Source organism: Salmo salar, chromosome ssa03, assembly GCF_905237065.1.
Source record: "Salmo salar chromosome ssa03, Ssal_v3.1, whole genome shotgun sequence".
Taxonomy (NCBI): Eukaryota; Metazoa; Chordata; class Actinopteri; order Salmoniformes; family Salmonidae; genus Salmo; species Salmo salar.
In genome coordinates, this window is record NC_059444.1 from 92,766,905 (window position 1) to 92,790,288 (window position 23,384).

General features: G+C 48.4%; 1 protein-coding gene across 3 annotated transcripts in view; it reads right to left on the reverse strand.

Moving 5' to 3' along the window:
- LOC106592115 (epsin-3) overlaps window positions 1–23,384 on the reverse strand; it is a 61,410-nt gene that overhangs the window by 23,817 nt on the left and 14,209 nt on the right. Inside the window, exons 3-9 of one of the 3 annotated variants that reach the window (XM_045715796.1) lie at window positions 23,131–23,289; window positions 22,797–22,880; window positions 22,517–22,630; window positions 20,512–20,689; window positions 2,908–3,029; window positions 1,192–1,269; window positions 337–426 (exon numbers count right to left, since the gene is read on the reverse strand). In XM_045715796.1, the coding sequence (XP_045571752.1) occupies window positions 337–426; window positions 1,192–1,269; window positions 2,908–3,029; window positions 20,512–20,689; window positions 22,517–22,630; window positions 22,797–22,880; window positions 23,131–23,289 (825 nt within the window). The remainder of the gene's footprint in view (window positions 1–336; window positions 427–1,191; window positions 1,270–2,907; window positions 3,030–20,511; window positions 20,690–22,516; window positions 22,631–22,796; window positions 22,881–23,130; window positions 23,290–23,384) is intronic. The other 2 variants (XM_045715797.1, XM_045715798.1) reach the window with 2 other exon arrangements.

The window sequence follows — 23,384 nt, forward strand, 5'->3', positions numbered from 1 at the left end:
CAGCCAGACAGACAGACAGAAGGAAAGGAAGACAGAGAGGTGATGAGCAGAGCTGACGGACTAGAAGGGTTAAAGACACAGGGGGTTCAGGGGGGAGAACATGCTCCCCACCTTCCCCTCTCAGTGGGCCAAACCTAGTTCCTATGTAGTGCACTACTTTGGGCCCGAGACTTATGTGGCTAGTCTGGTCAAGGAGTCTGACCTCTGCACTCACGTTTCTGTCTCACTCCGCCATAATGTGAGCTAGTGAGATCAGGCTGGTTCCACCAGGCCACTATATCGCAGTGCACTACATAGTGACTAGGATGCCATCTGGGACAGAGCCAGGGGCACTACCTGCTGGTGCTCCTCTTTGCTCAGGCTCAGGGCGATCTGGAGCTGTCTCTCTTCATCCATATCCAAGGCAACCGGAGGAGGCGAGGCCGGCTATAAGCGAGCCAATCGGTGGAGTGGAGGAGGGGAAATACAAATCAGTCATTGGTGGATAAATAAAAACACTTCCTAACCTGCCTTGATATTCACATTGGTGCAGTTCCAGGTTGTCTTTTTTTACAGACGCACTGCGAATCTCAGAAGAATGCTGTGGTTGCTGAGATGTGCAAAATAGGTGACCTGGAACGCCACCATTGTTGATACATTGCATGGAAGGCAAGCCCTCTTTGCCCCTCCCCAAGACAGGGATTGGTGTGTACACCAGAAGAGGTCAGAGGGCGGGATCTCATACCATTGGTCTAAAGAGAGAGGGAGATGGTGCTATTGGTTAGTGGAAACAGAAGGATGCAGCCTTATCCATCTGTGACGAGAGAAAAGGTGCAGCACAGCAAGCTGCTTGGCTGTTCAGGAACCAGGGTCAAAGCTCATTTGACCCACAGGTCTAAGAGAGTGAGAGAGAGAGAGAGAGAGAGAGAGTGAGAGAGAGAGAGAGAGAGAGACAGAGAGACAGAGAAAGAGCTTGCAGCAGGAGGTAAAATGGTTTGGTTAGGGTTAGGTTAAGCATTGCAAAATTCTGGTAACTTTCCTGAAATGCCCTAATTTCCCAGAAATCCCAGTTGAAGGATTTCAGGAGGGAATATAGAGGGAGAGAGATCTCCAACTGGGATTTCTGGGAATTTTGGGAATGTTTCTGGATTTTTACAACCCTAGTTAGTGTTGAGGATGCAGGGGGCTAGAGGGGCTACATCTCAGCAGTACCTTCTGAGCTTCCTCCTTGCTGAGGCTCAGGGCGATCTGGAGCTGGGTCTGTTCATCAATGTCCATCGGGGGAGCAGGCTGGAGTGTTAAAGGGGGTCGTGTTATTAGCAGGGCTAACTGCACTCAAAACACTTCTGCTTTTCATTTGTTTCTAGTCAGGGATCAGGGACACCAGGTGAGTGGAGTCTGGCCAATAAATCACATTGATGAATTAACGGGTAGAAAAGAAAACCTGAAATCATTTGTCTCTCGACGGCCAGTAGTTGAATAAGTTCTGTGTTAGGAGTTGGACTAACAACTGGAAAGTCTGTAAAAGTTTTCCAATATTCAGCTTATAAAGTTAGTCAATGATGAGTTTTTGTGTGTTTTATAAAAGGACCTAAGAGATTGTGTGTGTTTTATAAAAGGACCTAAGAGATGGTGTGTGTTTTATAAAAGGAGCTAAGAGATGGTGTTTTTTAGTCCCAGGCCTCGGTGCAGTATGCACCATCTAACAACACAGAGACACAGAGGCCAGTCAGTGCCATCAATACCAGGCTAGCTAACAGTGGATCAATACCAGGCTAGCTAACAGCGCCATCAATACCAGGCTAGCTAACAGTGGATCAATACCAGGCTAGCTAACAGTGGATCAATACCAGGCTAGCTAACAGTGGATCAATACCAGGCTAGCTAACAGTGGATCAATACCAGGCTAGCTAACAGCGCCATCAATACCAGGCTAGCTAACAGTGGATCAATACCAGGCTAGCTAACAGTGGATCAATACCAGGCTAGCTAACAGCGCCATCAATACCAGGCTAGCTAACAGTGGATCAATACCAGGCTAGCTAACAGTGGATCAATACCAGGCTAGCTAACAGTGGATCAATACCAGGCTAGCTAACAGTGGATCAATACCAGGCTAGCTAACAGTGGATCAATACCAGGCTAGCTAACAGTGGATCAATACCAGGCTAGCTAACAGTGGATCAATACCAGGCTAGCTAACAGTGGATCAATACCAGGCTAGCTAACAGTGGATCAATAACAGGCTAGCTAACAGTGGATCAATACCAGGCTAGCTAACAGTGCCATCAATACCAGGGTAGCTAACAGTGGATCAATACCAGGCTAGCTAACAGTGGATCAATACCAGGCTAGCTAACAGTGGATCAATACCAGGCTAGCTAACAGTGGATCAATACCAGGCTAGCTAACAGTGCCATCAATACCAGGGTAGCTAACAGCGCCATCAATACCAGGCTAGCTAACAGTGGATCAATACCAGGCTAGCTAACAGTGGATCAATAACAGGCTAGCTAACAGTGGATCAATACCAGGCTAGCTAACAGTGGATCAATAGCTCCACCCTGTCCAGTCCTTCATTCACTCAGCACAGCTGCAGGCGCATCACTCTGCAGCATCGCACTCTGTAATTGGCCAGATCAGCAGCCAACTCTGAGTATCAGTGTCTTTGATTGGCCAGGTGTTATAGATCGCATCACAAGGAGAGATGGGTGATATTGGTTTCTATTAAAGGCTCAGTGAAATGGATGACACTTAGAGGACAGAGAGAGGGGGTGGGGAGATTTGAGCTCTGCAGGGGAGTGTGTATGAGTGGGAGGGAGGCAGCCACGTCCATAACATTCTCACACTGCATGTAGTCAGAGTGTGTCAGTGCCTCTTGTTCAGTGTGTGTGGTGAGTGTGTGTACTGTGTGAGTGTGTGTGTTACCTTTTCACTCTCCTCTCGGCTCATGGCCAGAGCCAGCTGCAGCTGTAGCTCCTCCTCCCCGCTGGTCTGGGGGCGGGCCTGCTCCATGTCTGATGCGGCACGGCGAGGAGAGGAAGAGGTGGCTGGGAGGAGGAAATAGGGAGGGAGTGGAGAAAGAGAGAGAGAGAAAGAAAGAGAAAGAGGAGGGAGGTGGCAGAGGAGAGAGAGAGAAAGAGAGAGAGAGAGAGAGAGAGAGAGATTGAGAGGGAGGACGGAGAGGTGGGGGAGAGAGGGAGAGAAAGAGAGGGAGAGAGGGGCAAGTGGCAGAGGAGAGAGAGAGAGAAAGAGAGGGAGGGAGAGAGAGATTGAGAGGGAGGAGGGAGAGGTGAGGGAGAGAAAGAGGGAGAGAGGGGCAGGTGGCAGAGGAGAGAGAGTGTGTGATTTTTAAGAGCAGAGTTTTAGTAGAGAGAGCTGGGTTTGCATGTTAAGTCTGCTGTCCAACCACTGGGTGTTGTGTTATTCCAGCAGGCCTGTGTTGGCATGGCATACTCTGCCTTGGTCTGCAAGTCTGCACCCCATTCTCTATTTAGTGCACTACTTTTGACTATGGACCCTGGTCCTAAGTAGTGTACTATATAGGGAATAGGGGCCATTAGGGACGGATCCTAACTGCTGCTCTCTGCCTCCTGCACTAGGAACAATGGTGGCTTTTGTGGAGTAGGTAAAGGAGAGGGGTAGAGGAGGTATTTTTACATTTTTAAATTTGATTTTAACTTGGCAAGTCAGTTAAGAACAAATTCTTATTTACAATGACAGCCTAGGAACAGTGGGTTAACTGCCTAGTTCAGGGGCAGCACGACAGATGTTTTACCTTGTCAGCTCAGGGATTCGATCTTGCAACCTTTCAGTTACTAGTCCAACGCTCTACCCACTAGGCTACCTGCCACCCCCCAAGTAAAGGAGGTAGAGGGGGTAGCGGAGGCAGAGGGGGTAGAGGAGGCAGAGGGGTAAAGGAGGTAGATGAGTAGAGAGGGTCGAGGGGGTAGCAGGGGTAGAGGAGTAGGTGGGTTGTGAGGGTAGAGGGGTAGTGGAGGTAGATAATGAGAGGGGATAGATGGGTAGGGGGGTAGAGGAGGTAGCAGGGGTAGAGGAGTAGATGGGTTGTGAGGGTAGAGGGGTAGTGGAGGTAGATAATGAGAGGGGATAGATGGGTAGGGGGGTAGAGGAGGTAGCAGAGGTAGAGGAGTAGATGGGTTGTGAGGGTAGAGGGGTAGTGGAGGTAGATGGGTAGGGGGGGTAGTGGAGGTCATGGCTGTAAAGGTGGGGGGGGGTATGGCTGTAAGGGGAGGGGAGGTCATGGCTGTAAGGGGGGGTAATGGCTGTAAGGGGGAGGTCATGGCTGTAAGGGGGGGTAATGGCTGTAAGGGGGAGATCATGGCTGTAAGGGGAGGAGATCATGGTTGTAAGGGGGGATCATGGCTGTAAGGGGGGAGGTCATAGCTGTAAGGGTAGGGAGGGTCATGGCTGTAAGGGGGGGGTCATGGCTGTAAGGGGGGATCATGGCTGTAAGGGGGGAGGTCATGGCTGTAAGGGTAGGGAGGGTCATGGCTGTAAGGGAGGGGGGGAATCATGGCTGTAAGGGGGGGGGGGTCATGGCTGTAAGGGTAGGGAGGGTCATGGCTGTACGGGAGGGGGCTCAGGGTTGTAAGGGGGGAGGTCATGGCAAAAGGGAGGGGGCTGTGGAGGGAAGGAGGGGGGCAGTACTGTATATACGTCCCAAATGGCACCCTATTCCCGATGTAGTGCACTACTTTTCATCAGAGCCCATATAAAAGGCAATATAGTGTGATTTGGGACGAGGCCATTGGCATGGTCCAGTCTATCTCTGCTGAACCCCAATCACTTCCAGTACGCCGCCTCTCAATGTGGCCCGCCTGGGCTGGACTGTAGTCTGGCTGGGACCTGGGTTCAAATACTATTCCATAGCTTCTCAAATAGTGAGAGCGTTTGCTTTAGCCTGCCTGCAGTGCCAGGTGGGCGGGGTCTCTTCTATGGGTTCCATTACGCCAGACAAGCTCAATCAAAGCACAGACAAAGTATTTTGAAATTATTTCAAATTGTATTTGAACCCAGGTCTGTTTGGGAAGGGACAGGGAGCTACTGCCACAGTGCCAGGCCAACCCTCTGACCCCCACTCAACCACCCAGCCCCAGCCCATCCATCAGGTCCATCTAAACCCGCAACAACAGACAGGACAGACAGACTCAAAGATCATCAATCCAGGACACATAGTATGTCCTCCACCATCACTGACCAAACTGTCCTTCTGTAACAGTGTTGAAATCAGGCTGGAGTGACTTTCCCAGACAAGGCCTACTGTATATTATGGAATATGTCAATATGGATGTAGTTTGAATCATTTCACAGTAATTATCTCCAAAATATGTAGAAATATAAAAATAAGAATTATCCAGCACCAAGTGGGGGATTAGCCCAGTACTTTTTAGCTGATCAACCCCAGTAATTGTTTCACAGTGAGGAAATGGAATTGTATGATATTGTTTGTACTGTAATTGTATAAAAACAATATGAAATATTTTATCTAATTCCTGTCCCCTGTGGACTACTTTCCCCTGACCCTGTTGCAACAACCATTCACCTGGATCGCTGGGTCTGGTTCTGATCCATACAATGTTTGTGTGTGTGTGTGTGTGTGTGTGTGTAGGGTTTTTTCTGCATAGAAAAATCTACAGTGGGCCACCTTTGGCCAAATAGTAATATATTTATATATATAGTACCAGTCAGAAATAGTCCTATAATTCCTATAATAAAGACTCATGTTAAAAGGAACCACCAGCTTTCATATGTTCTCATGTTCTGAGCAAGGAACTTAAACGTTAGCTTTCTTACATGGCACATATTGCACTTTTACTTTCTTCTCCAACACTTTTTTGCATTATTTAAACCAAATTGAACATGTTTCATTATTTATTTGAGGCTAAATTGATTTTATTGATGTATTATATTAAGTTAAAATAAGTGTTCATTCAGTATTGTTGTAATTGTCATTATTACAAAACATAAGTCAAAAAATATATATATATATATATATCGGCCGATTAATCGGCACCGAGGTTTTGGGTCCTCCAATAATCGGTAGCGGCGCCGAAAAATCATAATCGGTCGACCTCTAGTTTGGGGTTTTTAATCGGCAAATCGGTGTACAAAAATACCGATTACCGATTGTTATGGAAACGGCCCTAATTAAATCGGCCATTCCGATTAATCGGTCGACCTCTACCCCAATCTTTTGAACGGTAATGTACATATATATATATTTTTTTATACATTTTTCAGGATGTAAAAAAAGTTTTCAGTGTAAACTTAAATGACTAAAACCACATAAAGTATGTAGAAAAGATAATGGACCTATATATTTTTAAATAACAATCACCAAAATATTAAAAATAGAAAGTCAGGGAGAACACGTAATTTTATTATTATTATGCATTCAGGAGTATTTTTGTCATGGCATGGGGCCCCCATTGATTTTGTTATAATGTTTGATTCACTCAGATAGCATAAGCCATTGCGAACTTTGTAGATTTGAATGAAATTAACTTTAAAACTGCACATTTTGTCATTGCGGTCAACAGAAGGGTCTCTAAAATGTCCAGTCGGCAACTGCACCAGTGGCCACGCCCCCACCACGCCCATCGCCTAAAACACATTTTAACCCAGAAAAAATCTCTGGTGTGTGTGTGTGTGTGTCTGTGGGAAAATGAAACATGCCACAGACACCAGAAGTATAACATTAACACAGTGTGACTAACTGAAACCATGCTCAAGCTACTTAGCTTCCCACACACAACCTTTACACAGCTGGTGCACAGACCACACTCAGCTGGTGCAGAGGCTGCACACAGCTGGTGTACAGACCACACACATGATAATACACAGGCAACTGGCTTTGGTCTCTGCACCATCTAACAACTCCACCACATCCTACTGTATCATAATACTACTGTACTAACAACTCCACCACATCCTACTGTATCATAATACTACTGTACCATCCAACAACTCCACCACATCCTACTGTATCATAATACTACTGTACTATCCAACAACTCCACTACATCCTACTGTATCATAATACTACTGTACTATCCAACAACTCCACCACATCCTACTGTATCATAATACTACTGTACTAACAACTCCACCACATCCTACTGTATTATAATACTACTGTACTATCCAACAACTCCACCACATCCTACTGTATTATAATACTACTGTACTATCCAACAACTCCACCACAACCTACTGTATCATAATACTACTGTACTAACAACTCCACCACATCCTACTGTATTATAATACTACTGTACTATCCAACAACTCCACCACATCCTACTGTATTATAGTACTACTGTACTAAAAACTCCACCACATCCTACTGTATTATAATACTACTGTACTATTTAACAACTCCACCACAACCTACTGTATCATAATACTACTGTACTAACAACTCCACCACATCCTACTGTATTATAATACTACTGTACTATCCAACAACTCCACCACATCCTACTGTATTATAATACTACTGTACTAAAAACTACACCACATCCTACTGTATTATAATACTACTGTACTATCCAACAGCTCCACCACATTCTACTGTATCATAATACTACTGCACTAAAAACTATACCACATCTTACTGTATTATAATACTACTGTACTATCTAACAACTCCACCACATCCTACTGTATCATAATACTACTAACAACTCCACTACATCCTACTGTATCATAATACTACTGCACTAAAAACTATACCACATCCTACTGTATCATAATACTACTGTACTATCCAACAACTCCACCACATCCTACTGTATTATAATACTACTGTACTATCCAACAACTCCACCACATCCTACTGTATTATAATACTACTGTACTATCCAACAACTCCACCACATCCTACTGTATTATAATACTACTGTACTATCTAACAACTCCACCACATCCTACTCTATCATAATACTACTGTACTATCCAACAACTCCACCACATCCTACTGTATCATAATACTACTGTACCATCCAACAACTCCACCAGATCCTACTGTATCATAATACTACTGTACTATCCAACAACTCCACCACATCCTACTGAATCATAATACTACTGTACAAACAACTCCACCACATCCTACTGTATCATAATATTACTGTACTAAAAACTCCACCACATCCTACTGTATCATAATACTAATGTACTATCTAACAACTCCACCATATCCTACTATATCATAATACTATTGTACTAAAAACTCCACCACATCCTACTGTATCACAGCCATGTATAATACATGATCCCCAGTCCCAGCTAGCTAAACGTGGCTACCACAGCCATGTATAATACATGATGCCCAGTCCCAACTAGCTAAACGTGGCTACCACAGCACAGCCATGTGTAATACATGATCCCCAGTCCCAGCTAGCTAAACGTGACTACCACAGCACAGCCATGTATAATACATGATCCCCAGTCCCAGCTAGCTAAACGTGACTACCACAGCACAGCCATGTATAATACATGATGCCCAGTCCCAGCTAGCTAAACGTGGCTACCACAGCCATGTATAATACATTATGCCCAGTCCCAACTAGCTAAACGTGGCTACCACAGCACAGCCATGTGTAATACATGATCCCCAGTCCCAGCTAGCTAAACGTGGCTACCACAGCCATGTATAATAGATGATCCCCAGTCCCAGCTAGCTAAACGTGGCTACCACAGCACACCCATGTATAATACATGATCCCCAGTCCCAGCTAGCTAAACGTGGCTACCACAGCACAGCCATGTATAATACATGATCCCCAGTCCCAGCTAGCTAAACGTGGCTACCACAGCCATGTATAATACATTATGCCCAGTCCCAGCTAGGTAAACATGGCTACCACAGCACAGCCATGTATAATACATGATCCCCAGTCCCAGCTAGCTAAACGTGGCTACCACAGCCATGTATAATACATGATGCCCAGTCCCAGCTATCTAAACGTGGCTACCACAGCCATGTATAATACATGATCCCCAGTCCCAGCTAGCTAAACGTGACTACCACAGCCATGTATAATACATGATGCCCAGTCCCAGCTAGCTAAACGTGGCTACCACAGCACAGCCATGTATAATACATGATCCCCAGTCCCAGCTAGCTAAACGTGGCTACCACAGCACAGCCATGTATAATACATGATCCCCAGTCCCAGCTAGCTAAACGTGGCTACCACAGCCATGTATAATACATTATGCCCAGTCCCAGCTAGGTAAACATGGCTACCACAGCACAGCCATGTATAATACATGATCCCCAGTCCCAACTAGCTAAACGTGGCTACCACAGCACAGCCATGTATAATACATGATCCCCAGTCCCAGCTAGCTAAACGTGGCTACCACAGCCATGTATAATACATGATGCCCAGTCCCAGCTATCTAAACGTGGCTACCACAGCCATGTATAATACATGATGCCCAGTCCCAGCTATCTAAACGTGGCTACCACAGCCATGTATAATACATGATCCCCAGTCCCAGCTAGCTAAACGTGACTACCACAGCCATGTATAATACATGATGCCCAGTCCCAGCTAGCTAAACGTGGCTACCACAGCCATGTATAATACATGATGCCCAGTCCGAGCTAGCTAAACGTGACTACCACAGCACAGCCATGTATAATACATGATGCCCAGTCCCAGCTAGCTAAACGTGGCTACCACAGCCATGTATAATACATGATGCCCAGTCCCAGCTAGCTAAACGTGACTACCACAGCACAGCCATGTATAATACATGATGCCCAGGCCCAGCTAGCTAAACGTGACTACCACAGCCATGTATAATACATGATGCCCAGTCCCAGATAGCTGATGAGACAGGGAAAAAAGGTAGAGATTGAGTGTGTCCCATTCTTTGTGTTTGCTGTTTAGCTGGAGTGAAAGAGAACAGGAGAATGTTAGGAATGCAGCTATAGAGAGCGTCTACACACACACACACACACACACACACGGATAGCGTAACCAAAACTAACAAACAATTTATGTAGGAATGGGGATTAACCAGGATGATACAGTAGACAGAGACATGGATTGTTTCCCAAATGGCACCATATAGTGCACTACTTTTGACCAGAGCCCTATGGCCAATGGCACCCTATATAGTGCACAAATTTTGACCATAGCCCTATGGACAATGGCACCCTATTCCCTATATAGTGCACTACTATTGACCAGGGCCCTTAGGGAACAGGGTACCATTTGGGGAAAAGTTATTCATTGAGACTTGTCCAGGTCCTTATGTCCAGCTGCCTGTCACATGGACCAACAGGACAATAGTTCCTAATTGAATAGGGCCTGTGAGGGACAATGACCACGGGTATACAACTATAGAAACACAATCTATTATGCCATCATTGCCATGAATGGGAAGGTCTTTTCTATAGACTCTATTTCTGTGTACACAACCAGCCATCTCTACAATGAATCCAGATACTGCTGACGGAACGCTCTATCTGTATCTCTGGAGACCCAAGTAACTGAACTTTTAGTCCCTTTCTGATGACACAGACACACACACACTGACTGACTCGTTGATAAGATAAGAACAGTGAGTTCTTACTGAGTGTATATGACATATGCCATCTGTGATCTAGAATAATCTACTGTATGTCATGGTCACAAGATAAGAACATGAAGAGCCAAAACATTCCAGCTCAAATCCCCTTAAGAAGGAAGAGGTTAGTGGTCACTGCACGACAGGGGCGGTAGAGACAGAGATGTTTCCTCTACTGTGAGAAATTCTCCCAAATAAGATAAGATTTTTTCAAGACAATATCTCAATCAATCAATGTCCAACTTCTGTGCATTTACTAATAACATAAAGCTGGGAATCAATCTGGGTGGGGAAAAATGCAAATATGACTGCCTGATATGTATATGACTGCCATAGACTGAGGGACATCCCATGACCAGTAATTCCCTGAAGTATTTACATTATATATAAGTAATACATAGTGTAACCATCCTCCGTGTTGTTGTTTACTAGTAATACATAGTGTAACTATCCCCCGTGTTGTTGTTTACTAGTAATACATAGTGTAACCATGCTCCGTGTTGTTGTTTAGTAGTAATACATAGTGTAACATTCCTCCGTGTTGTTGTTTACTAGAGATACATAGTGTAACCATGCCCCGTGTTGTTGTTTACTAGTAATACATAGTGTAACCATCCTCCGTGTTGTTGTTTACTAGTAATACATAGTGTAACCATCCTCCGTGTTGTTGTTTACTAGTAATACATAGTGTAACCATCCTCCGTGTTGTTGTTTACTAGTAATACATAGTGTAACCATCCCCCGTGTTGTTGTTTACTAGTAATACATAGTGTAACCATCCCCCGTGTTGTTGTTTACTAGTAATTCATAGTGTAACTATCCCCCGTGTTGTTGTTTACTAGTAATTCATAGTGTAACTATCCCCCATGTTGTTTACTAGTAATACATAGTGTAACTATCCCCCGTGTTGTTGTTTACTAGTAATACATAGTGTAACTATCCTCCGTGTTGTTGTTTACTAGAGATACATAGTGTAACCATGCTCCGTGTTGTTGTTTACTAGTAATACATAGTGTAACCATCCTCCGTGTTGTTGTTTACTAGTAATACATAGTGTAACTATCCCCCGTGTTGTTGTTTACTAGTAATACATAGTGTAACTATCCCCCATGTTGTTTACTAGTAATACATAGTGTAACCATCCTCCGTGTTGTTGTTTACTAGTAATACATAGTGTAACCATCCTCCGTGTTGTTGTTTACTAGTAATACATAGTGTAACCATCCTCCGTGTTGTTGTTTACTAGTAATACATAGTGTAACTATCCCCCGTGTTGTTGTTTACTAGTAATACATAGTGTAACATTCCTCCGTGTTGTTGTTTACTAGAGATACAGTGTAACCATGCTCCGTGTTGTTGTTTAGTAGTAATACATAGTGTAACTATCCCCTATGTTGTTGTTTACTAGTAATACAGTGTAACCATCCTCCGTGTTGTTGTTTAGTAGTAATACATAGTGTAACTATCCCCTATGTTGTTGTTTAGTAGTAAAACAGTGTAACCATCCTCCGTGTTGTTGTTTAGTAGTAATACATAGTGTAACTATCCCCTATGTTGTTGTTTAGTAGTAATACAGTGTAACCATCCCCTATGTTGTTGTTTAGAAGTAATACAGTGTAACTATCCCCTATGTTGTTGTTTAGTAGTAATACAAGTGTAACTATCCCCTATGTTGTTGTTTACTAGTAATACATACTGTAACCATCCTCCATGTTGTTGTTTACTAGTAATACAGTGTAACCATCCTCTGTTGTTGTTTACTAGTAATACAGTGTAACCATCCTCCATGTTGTTTACTAGTAATACAGTGTAACTATCCCCTATGTTGTTGTTTACTAGTAATACATAGTGTAACTATCCCCTATGTTGTTGTTTACTAGTAATACAGTGTAACTATCCCCTATGTTGTTGTTTACTAGTAATACAGTGTAACTATCCCCTATGTTGTTGTTTACTAGTAATACATAGTGTAACTATCCCCTATGTTGTTGTTTACTAGTAATACATAGTGTAACTATCCCCTATGTTGTTGTTTACTAGTAATACAGTGTAACTATCCCCTATGTTGTTGTTTACTAGTAATACAGTGTAACTATCCCCTATGTTGTTGTTTACTAGTAATACATAGTGTAACCATCCTCCGTGTTGTTGTTTAGTAGTAATACATAGTGTAACCATCCTCCGTGTTGTTGTTTACTAGTAATACAGTGTAACTATCCCCTATGTTGTTTACTAGTAATACATAGTGTAACTATCCCCTATGTTGTTGTTTACTAGTAATACATAGTGTAACCATCCTCCGTGTTGTTGTTTAGTAGTAATACATAGTGTAACCATCCTCCGTGTTGTTGTTTACTAGTAATACAGTGTAACTATCCCCTATGTTGTTTACTATTAAAACATAGTGTAACCATCCTCCATGTACATGTTGTTGTTTATTTATTAGCCATTTTTTCTTTTTTATAATCATTTTTATTTAATTAAATGAATCGACCTAAGATTCCACAATACAACAGCAGTTGATACTTAAGTATCAAAAGTAAATGTAATTGCTAAAGTATACCTAAGTATATGTAAAACCAAATACTTTTAGACTTTTACTCAAGTAGAATTTTACTGGGTGACTTTCACTTTTACTTGAGTCATTTTCTATTAAGGTATCTTTACTTTAACTCAAATATGACAATTGGGTACTTTATCCACCACTGGTTGTTTCCTGTGGGATAACACTAACATGGAGTGTTCGTTAGCCAACTTACTGTCTAGCTGTCAGTGCAGAACTGCCAGTGCCAGTGCAGACCTGAGCAGAGCCAGACCACATCTCTCAACATGGATTCTCACTGAAGAACAGCATGGCTAATCAAATTTCAAATCAAATCAAATTTATTTTTATATAGCCCTTCGTACATCAGCTGATATTCTCAAAGTGCTGTACAGAAACCCAGCCTAAAACCCCAAACAGCAAGCAAAGCATGTGAAAGAAGCACGGTGGCTAGGAAAAACTCCCTAGGAAAAACTCCCTAGAAAGGCCAAAAACCTAGGAAGAAACCTAGAGAGGAACCAGGCTATGAGGGGTGGCCAGTCCTCTTCTGGCTGTGCAGGGTGGATATTATAACAGAACATGGTCAAAATGTTAAATCTTATCAATGTTATCTTATCAATGTTTCAGGCATTCAAGCCTTCATACTTTCATTACATTCTGGCTCCATTATGTGTTCCACTGCCTCTTCAATGCTTCAGGCTGTGAGAACATGTTTGGCCTTTTAAAATGTATTACCGCTATCAATCAAACTGTAATATACTGTCACTATCCGACTACCACCCAGGACTCTACCCTGCACCTTAGAGACTGCTGTCCTATGTACATAGTCATTGAACATTGGCCACTTTAATCATGTTTACATACTGTTTTACCCACTTCATGTCTATATACTGTATTCTAGTCAAGGCTCATCCTATATAACTACTGCTGTACACACCTTTTCTATTTATATACTGTCCATACACACCATTTATATAGAGTACCAGTCAAAAGTTTGGATACACCTATTCATTCAAGGGTTTTTCTTTATTTTTACTATTTTCTACATTGTAGAATAACAGTGAAGACATTATAACTATGAAATAACACATATGGAATCTTGTAGTAACCAAAACAGTGTTAAACAAATCAAAATATATTTTAAATATATATTACTCAAAGTAGCCACCCTTTTCCTTGATGACAGCTTTGCACACGCTTGGCATTCTCTCAACCAGCTTCACCTGGAATGTTTTTTCCAACAGTGTTGAAGGAGTTCCACACATGCTTATATATATATACTGGGTGGTTCGAGCCCTGAATGCTGGTTGGCTGAAAGGCGTGGTATATCAGATATGACAAAACATTTATTTTTACTGCTCTAATCACGTTGGTAACCAGTTTATAATAGCAATAAGGCACCTCTGGGTTTTGTGATATATGGCCAATATACCACGACTAAAGGCTGTATCCAGTCACTCCACGTTGCGTCGCGCATAAGAACACGATATTGGCCACATACCACACCTCCTCAGGCCTTATTGCTTAAATATGCAGTACCAGTCAAAAGTCTGGACACATATCAGTTAAAAATAGAATGTCATCATGTTTTGGTCACAAAGAAAAAAACACTCGCCTAGTTAGTTGGCTACAGCTGGTTGTACTATTTCACCATAGCCTGTAATCACTAGTTATTACTTCTAAACAAAATATATTTTAGGGTGGATTCTTGTTGTTTGGTTTACTGTTTGAACAGTTGCTGAGATTATATTTGGTTATCAATGCAAAATAAGCTACTTTGATGAATAGCCTATATATTGTATAGATCAGATCTAGGAACCAAGCGACAACACTGCCCCCACAGCTGCAGAAGGAATGATATGGCGTCTCAATGTTAAGGAAGTTAAAGAAAATATGTCCAATGCCTGAGCGTATTTACAAGGAGCCTGTCACGTCCTGACCAGCAGATGGAGCTAGTGTTTTAGTTTTGGTCAGGACGTGGCATGTTTGTGTTGGGTATGTTTGTATTGTTGATTGGGACTTCCAATTGAAGTCAGGTGTGTTGAGTTGCCTTTGATTGGAAGTCCTATATAGGTGTGTGTGTTTTTCTTTGGGGTTGTGGGTGGTTGTTTTGCACTGCGTTTGTTAGCCTGCAAACTGTTGCTGTCGTGTTATTGTTTTCCTGTGGATGCCTTACTTGAGTCTATTAAAGTATGAGTATTCACAGTCTCGCTGCGCCTTGGTCCATTTCTACCGACGAATACCGTTACAGAACCACCCACCAACACAGGACCAAGCAGCGGAAGAAGGCTGGCGAGGTAAGGGAGACCGAGAGGCACCCCCAAGATTTTTTTAGGGGGGGGCACAAGGGGAGTTTTGCGGGGCAAGAATGGAGCCCCAGGCCAGCTCCCCGCACTAGCATGGAGGTGCGTGTTCACAATCTGGTACGCCCAGTACCAGCACCAGGCTTCAAGTGCGTGAACCCAGCCTCGCCAGTCAACAGTCGCCAGAGCTGCCCGCCAGTCAACAGTCGTCAGTGGTGCCCGCCAGTCAACAGTCATCAGAGCTGCCCGCCAGTCAACAGTCGTCAGAGCTGCCCGCCAGTCAACAGTCGCCAGATCTGCCCGCCAGTCAACAGTCGCCAGAGCTGCCCGCCAGTCAACAGTCGCCAGAGCTGCCCACCAGTCAACAGTCGCCAGATCTGCCCGCCAGTCAACAGTCGCCAGAGCTGCCCGCCAGTCAACAGTCGCCAGAGCTGCCCGCCAGTCAACAGTCGTCAGAGCTGCCCGCCAGTCAACAGTCGTCAGAGCTGCCCGCCAGTCAACAGTCGTCATTGCTGCCCGCCAGTCAACAGTCGTCAGAGCTGCCCGCTAGTCAACAGTCGCCAGAGAGGTCGGACTGCGCTGAACTGCCGGAGTGGCCGGACTGCGCCGAACTGCCGGAGTGGCCGGACTGCGCCGAACTGCCGGAGTGGCCGGACTGCGCCGAACTGCCGGAGTGGCCGGACTGCGCCGAACTGCCGGAGTGGCCGGACTGCCCCGAACTGCCGGAGTGGCCGGACTGCCCCGAACTGCCGGAGTGGCCGGACTGCGCCGAACTGCCGGAGTGGCCGGACTGCCCCGAACTGCCGGAGTGGCCGGACTGCCCCGAACTGCCGGAGTGGCCGGACTGCCCAGAACTGCCGGAGTGGCCGGACTGCCCCGAACTGCCGGAGTGGCCGGACTGCCCCGAACTGCCGGAGTGGCCGGACTGCCCCGAACGCCGGAGTGGCCGGACTGCCCCGAACTGCCGGAGTGGCCGGACTGCCCCGAACTGCCGGAGTGGCCGGACTGCCCCGAACTGCCGGAGTGGCCGGACTGCCCCGAACTGCCGGAGTGGCCGGACTGCCCCGAACTGCCGGAGTGGCCGGACTGCCCCGAACTGCCGGAGTGGCCGGACTGCCCCGAACTGCCGGAGTGGCCGGAATGCCCCGAACTGCCGGAGTGGCCGGACTGCCCCGAGCTGCCGGAGTGGCGGCTACCCCGAGCTGCCGGAGTGGCCGGACTGCCCCGAGCTGCCGGACTGCCCGGACTGCCGCGGACTGCCCCGAGCTGCCGGACTGCCCGGACTGCCCCGAGCTGCCGGACTGCACGGACTGCCCGGATCTGCCAGGGTGCCCTGCCTGCCCTCCGGCCCAGCCCGAGGGGCCCTCCTGCCCTCCGGCCCAGCGAGGGGCCCTCCTGCCTCCGGCCCAGCCCGAGGGGCCCTCCTGCCCTCGGCCCAGCCCGAGGGGCCCTCCTGCCCCCCGGCCCAGCCCGAGGGGCCCTCCTGCCCCCGGCCCAGCCCGAGGGGCCCTCCTGCCCCGGCCCAGCCCGAGGGGCCCTCCTCCCCGGCCCAGCCCGAGGGGCCCTCCTGCCCCCGGCCCAGCCCGAGGGGCCTCCGAGCCGAGGGCCCTCCTGTCCCCCGGCCCAGCCCGAGGGGCCCTCCTGTCCCCGGCCCAGCCCGAGGGGCCCTCCTGTCCCCCGGGTCAGCCCGAGTGGCCCGTCTGCCTGGCGCAGCTATCGGCGCCATCAAAGTGGGCGACGCCGAAGGTGGAGCGAGGTCCACGGCCTGCACCTGAGCCACCTCCAGGATAGGTGGGTTGGGGAGGGAGGGTGTAGCACAGTGCCGTCGGTGACGGCAGCCACCCTCCCTTCCCTCCCTTATTGTTTAAGGGTTATTGTTTATGGGTTTTTTGTTGGTGTTTTTCTGTTGGTAGGTGCATTCCGGGGTCTGCACCTTGAGGGGGGGGGGGTACTGTCACATCCTGACCAGCAGATGGAGCTAGTGTTTTAGTTTTGGTCAGGACGTGGCATGTTTGTGTTGGGTATGTTTGTATTGTTGATTGGGACTTTCAATTGAAGGCAGGTGTGTTGAGTTGCCTTTGATTGGAAGTCCTATATAGGTGTGTGTGTTTTTCTTTGGGGTTGTGGGTGGTTGTTTTGCACTGCGTTTGTTAGCCTGCAAACTGTTGCTGTCGTGTTATTGTTTTCCTGTGGATGCCTTACTTGAGTCTATTAAAGTATGAGTATTCACAGTCTCGCTGCGCCTTGGTCCATTTCTACCGACGAATACCGTTACAGAACCACCCACCAACACAGGACCAAGCAGCGGAAGAAGGCTGGCGAGGTAAGGGAGACCGAGAGGCACCCCCAAGATTTTTTAGGGGGGCACAAGGGGGAGTTTTGCGGGCAAGAATGGAGCCCCAGGCCAGCTCCCCGCACTAGCATGGAGGTGCGTGTTCACAATCTGGTACGCCCAGTACCAGCACCACGCACCAGGCTTCAAGTGCGTGAACCCAGCCTCGCCAGTCAACAGTCGCCAGAGCTGCCCGCCAGTCAACAGTCGTCAGTGGTGCCCGCCAGTCAACAGTCGTCAGAGCTGCCCGCCAGTCAACAGTCGTCAGAGCTGCCCGCCAGTCAACAGTCATCAGATCTGCCCGCCAGTCAACAGTCGCCAGAGCTGCCCGCCAGTCAACAGTCGCCAGAGCTGCCCGCCAGTCAACAGTCGCCAGATCTGCCCGCCAGTCAACAGTCGCCAGATCTGCCCGCCAGTCAACAGTCGCCAGAGCTGCCCGCCAGTCAACAGTCGCCAGAGCTGCCCGCCAGTCAACAGTCGTCAGAGCTGCCCGCCAGTCAACAGTCGCCAGAGCTGCCCGCCAGTCAACAGTCGTCAGAGCTGCCCGCCAGTCAACAGTCGTCAGAGCTGCCCGCTAGTCAACAGTCGCCAGAGAGGTCAGACTGCGCTGAACTGCCGGAGTGGCCGGACTGCCCCGAACTGCCGGAGTGGCCGGACTGCCCCGAACTGCCGGAGTGGCCGGACTGCCCCGAACTGCCGGAGTGGCCGGACTGCCCCGAACTGCCGGAGTGGCCGGACTGCCCCGAACTGCCGGAGTGGCCGGACTGCCCCGAACTGCCGGAGTGGCCGGACTGCCCCGAACTGCCGGAGTGGCCGGACTGCGCCCGAACTGCCGGAGTGGCGGACTGCCGGAGTGGCGGACTGCCCCGAACTGCCCCGAACTGCCGGAGTGGCCGGACTGCCCCGAACTGCCGGAGTGGCCGGACTGCCCCGAACTGCCGGAGTGGCCGGACTGCCCCGAACTGCCGGAGTGGCCGGACTGCCGGAGTGGCCGGACTGCCCCGAACTGCCCCGAACTGCCGGAGTGGCCGGACTGCCCCGAACTGCCGGAGTGGCCGGACTGCCCCGAGCTGCCGGAGTGGCCGGACTGCCCCGAGCTGCCGGAGTGGCCGGACTGCCCCGAACTGCCGGAGTGGCCGGACTGCCCCGAGCAGCCGGAGTGGCCGGACTGCCCCGAGCTGCCGGAGTGGCCGGACTGCCCCGAGCTGCCGGAGTGGCCGGACTGCCCCGAGATGCCGGAGTGGCCGGACTGCCCCGAGCTGCCGGAGTGGCCGGACTGCCCCGAGCTGCCGGACTGCCCGGACTGCCCCGAGCTGCCGGACTGCCCGGACTGCCCCGAGCTGCTGGACTGCCCTGCCTGCCCTCCGGCCCAGCCTGAGGGGCCCTCCTGCCCTCCGGCCCAGCCCGAGGGGCCCTCCTGCCCTCCGGCCCAGCCCGAGGGGCCCTCCTGCCCTCCGGCCCAGCCCGAGGGGCCCTCCTGCCCTCCGGCCCAGCCCGAGGGGCCCTCCTGCCCTCCGGCCCAGCCCGAGGGGCCCTCCTGCCCCTCCGGCCCAGCCCGAGGGGCCCTCCTGCCCTCCGGCCCAGCCCGAGGGGGGGCCCTCCTGCCCTCCGGCCCAGCCCCGAGGGGCCCTCCTACCCCGGCCCAGCCCCGAGGGGCCCTCCTGCCCCCGGCCCAGCCCGAGGGGCCCTCCTGCCCAGCCCGAGGGGCCCTCCTGTCCCCCGGCCCAGCCCGAGGGGCCCTCCTGTCCCCCGGCCCAGCCCGAGGGGCCCTCCTGTCCCCCGGCCCAGCCCGAGGGGCCCTCCTGTCCCCCGGCCCAGCCCGAGGGGCCCTCCTGCCCCCCGGCCCAGCCCGAGGGGCCCTCCTGTCCCCCGGCCCAGCCCGAGGGGCCCTCCTGTCCCCCGGGTCAGCCCGAGTGGCCCGTCTGCCCGGCGCAGCTATCGGCGCCATCAAAGTGGGCGACGCCGAAGGTGGAGCGAGGTCCACGGCCTGCACCTGAGCCACCTCCAGGATAGGTGGGTTGGGGAGGGAGGGTGTAGCACAGTGCCGTCGGTGACGGCAGCCACCCTCCCTTCCCTCCCTTATTGTTTAAGGGTTATTGTTTATGGGTTTTTTGTTGGTGTTTTTCTGTTGGTAGGTGCATTCCGGGGTCTGCACCTTGAGGGGGGGGGTACTGTCACGTCCTGACCAGCAGATGGAGCTAGTGTTTTAGTTTTGGTCAGGACGTGGCATGTTTGTGTTGGGTATGTTTGTATTGTTGATTGGGACTTCCAATTGAAGGCAGGTGTGTTGAGTTGCCTTTGATTGGAAGTCCTATATAGGTGTGTGTGTTTTTCTTTGGGGTTGTGGGTGGTTGTTTTGCACTGCGTTTGTTAGCCTGCAAACTGTTGCTGTCGTGTTATTGTTTTCCTGTGGATGCCTTACTTGAGTCTATTAAAGTATGAGTATTCACAGTCTCGCTGCGCCTTGGTCCATTTCTACCGACGAATACCGTTACAGAGCCGCCCCTTTTGTGATGAAAAACGACATTGCAACTCCGTAGACCGTGTAGTAAGCTTTAGGAGAACTAGGTTAAGGTTAGGAAAAGGATTTGGGATAGCTAAAATGAAAAAAATTGTCCCTGACCCGACTCAAACGTATCTAGCCACAACCTGGCCCGACCTCAGAACAGCCTTCGTTTCCAATAATGTGATTGTGTGTGTGTGTGTGTGTGTGTGTGTACTCCCAGTTGCATGGTACTACTCACAATTGAAAGAGGAATGGGACTCCCTGGACCGGCTGAAGTCATCCCCGTAGAGTGCAGTCATGCTGGGCTGGCTGGTGCGGCGGCCTGGGTAGGGAGGAGGTAGAGAACCAGAGCCCATCCCTGACCCTGCGGCAGCTCCAGCCATCCTCTCCTTGGTCTTCAGGGCCAGGGTCCTCTCCTAGACAAATAGATAGCTACTTATTTACAGACTGTAGATAGGGATTTTATTCATCACCGAGGGGACAATACTGGGACGGTTTCCTGGACACAGATTAAGCCTAGACCAGGACTAAAAAATCTGATCAATGGAGAAGTCCAGGACCAGGCATAATGTGTCTGGGAAAACACCCTTTGATGTCAAACAGAAGTCCAGGACCAGGCATAATGTGTCTGATGTCAAACAGAAGTCCAGGACCAGGCATAATGTGTCTGATGTCAAACAGAAGTCCAGGACCAGACATAATGTGTCTGATGTCAAACAGAAGTCCAGGACCAGGCATAATGTGTCTCATGTCAAACAGAAGTCCAGGACCAGGCATAATGTGTCTGATATCAAACAGAAGTCCAGGACCAGGCATAATGTGTCTGGGAAAACACCCTTTCATGTCCAACAGAAGTCCAGGACCAGGCATAATGTGTCTGATGTCAAACAGAAGTCCAGGACTAGGCATAATGTGTCTCATGTCTAACAGAAGTCCAGGACCAGGCATAATGTGTCTGATGTCAAACAGAAGTCCAGGACCAGGCATAATGTGTCTGATGTCAAACAGAAGTCCAGGACCAGGCATAATGTGTCTCATGTCAAACAGAAGTCCAGGACCAGGCATAATGTGTCTGATGTCAAACAGAAGTCCAGGACCAGGCATAATGTGTCTAATGTCAAACAAGTCCAGGACCAGGCATAATGTGTCTGATATCAAAACAGAAGTCCAGGACCAGGCATAATGTGTCTGATGTCAAACAGAAGTCCAGGACCAGGCATAATGTGTCTGATGTCAAACAGAAGTCCAGGACCAGGCATAATGTGTCTGATGTCAAACAGAAGTCCAGGACCAGGCATAATGTGTCTGATATCAAACAGAAGTCCAGGACCAGGCATAATGTGTCTGGGAAAACACCCTTTCATGTCCAACAGAAGTCCAGGACCAGGCATAATGTGTCTCATGTCCAACAGAAGTCCATGACCAGGCATAATGTGTCTGATGTCAAACAGAAGTCCAGGACCAGGCATAATGTGTCTAATGTCAAACAAGTCCAGGACCAGGCATAATGTGTCTGATATCAAAACAGAAGTCCAGGACCAGGCATAATGTGTCTGATGTCAAACAGAAGTCCAGGACCAGGCATAATGTGTCTGATGTCAAACAGAAGTCCAGGACCAGGCATAATGTGTCTGATGTCAAACAGAAGTCCAGGACCAGGCATAATGTGTCTGATGTCAAACAGAAGTCCAGGACCAGGCATAATGTGTCTGATGTCAAACAGAAGTCCAGGACCAGGCATAATGTGTCTGATATCAAACAGAAGTCCAGGACCAGGCATAATGTGTCTGGGAAAAACCTTTCATGTCAAACAGAAGTCCAGGACCAGGCATAATGTGTCTCAAGTCCAACAGAAGTCCATGACCAGGCATAATGTGTCTGATGTCAAACAGAAGTCCAGGACTAGACATAATGTGTCTCATGTCAAACAGAAGTCCAGGACCAGGCATAATGTGTCTGATGTCAAACAGAAGTCCAGGACCAGGCATAATGTGTCTGATGTCAAACAGAAGTCCAGGACCAGGCATAATGTGTCTGATGTCAAACAGAAGTCCAGGACCAGGCATAATGTGTCTGATGTCAAACAGAAGTCCAGGACCAGGCATAATGTGTCTGATGTCAAACAGAAGTCCAGGACCAGGCATAATGTGTCTGATGTCAAACAGAAGTCCAGGACCAGGCATAATGTGTCTGATGTCAAACAGACCAAACCAAACCAACAGAATACAGGTACCATGTCATACCTGTTTCAGCCTCTCCTCATCCCTCATCAGGGCCACCAGCTGCTTGGCCTTCTCCCTAACATTCACCCCCTGGTCCCTGCCATCCCTGTCTGTGAACTGGAAGTCCCGTAGGGTCTAGAGAAGAGGAGGAGAAAGAGGAGGAAGTATACTTTATTATACTTTTTTTGCAGATTGTTTTTTTGGTTTCAATCCCCCTGAGAAAGAAACCATTCAGTAGCCAGCTCAGTGCACTCCCAGACATTTATCCCGACAGACTCGGGATTCGAACCGTCAACCTAACCTGTATGGTGTAGACGTTCTCCCTGCACTGCTGCGCCACACGTTCCGAGCCCGTTTTGATCAGGTAGTCGAGTAGTGTCAGGGCCTAGTAATAAAATAATAATCCACTTCACTTATACACAGCACATTTCAAACAGACACCGCACAACTCTAACAGTAGATAAAAAGACAAGGCACAGCGTTAAACAATAAAAACACAATATGATGATAAAATGTTACAAAATACATAGGAACAGGATATTTAAAGAATGAAGGAATACTAACAATTGTATGTTGTAAATATCATAGAGAAAACAGTTAGTTTCCAAAGCCAGAACAAACAGGTGAATATTGACCTTGTAGACGTGTCTCCAGTTCTTCCCGCTGTCGTTGAGGCGTTTCCAGATCATACCCATGACCTCAGTGAACGCCACCACGTTGAAGGTCAGGTCAGCGATCTCTGACATCAGAGAGGAGGGGGGGCCCCACGGGTCGTTGGAGGTCGCCTCGCGGACCTTAATATAATAATATTAAAACATATTTAGTTTGAAAAAATACAATTCAGGCCGGGATTCAATCCGATCTCATTTTGTCAGCTATGCGCCATTTA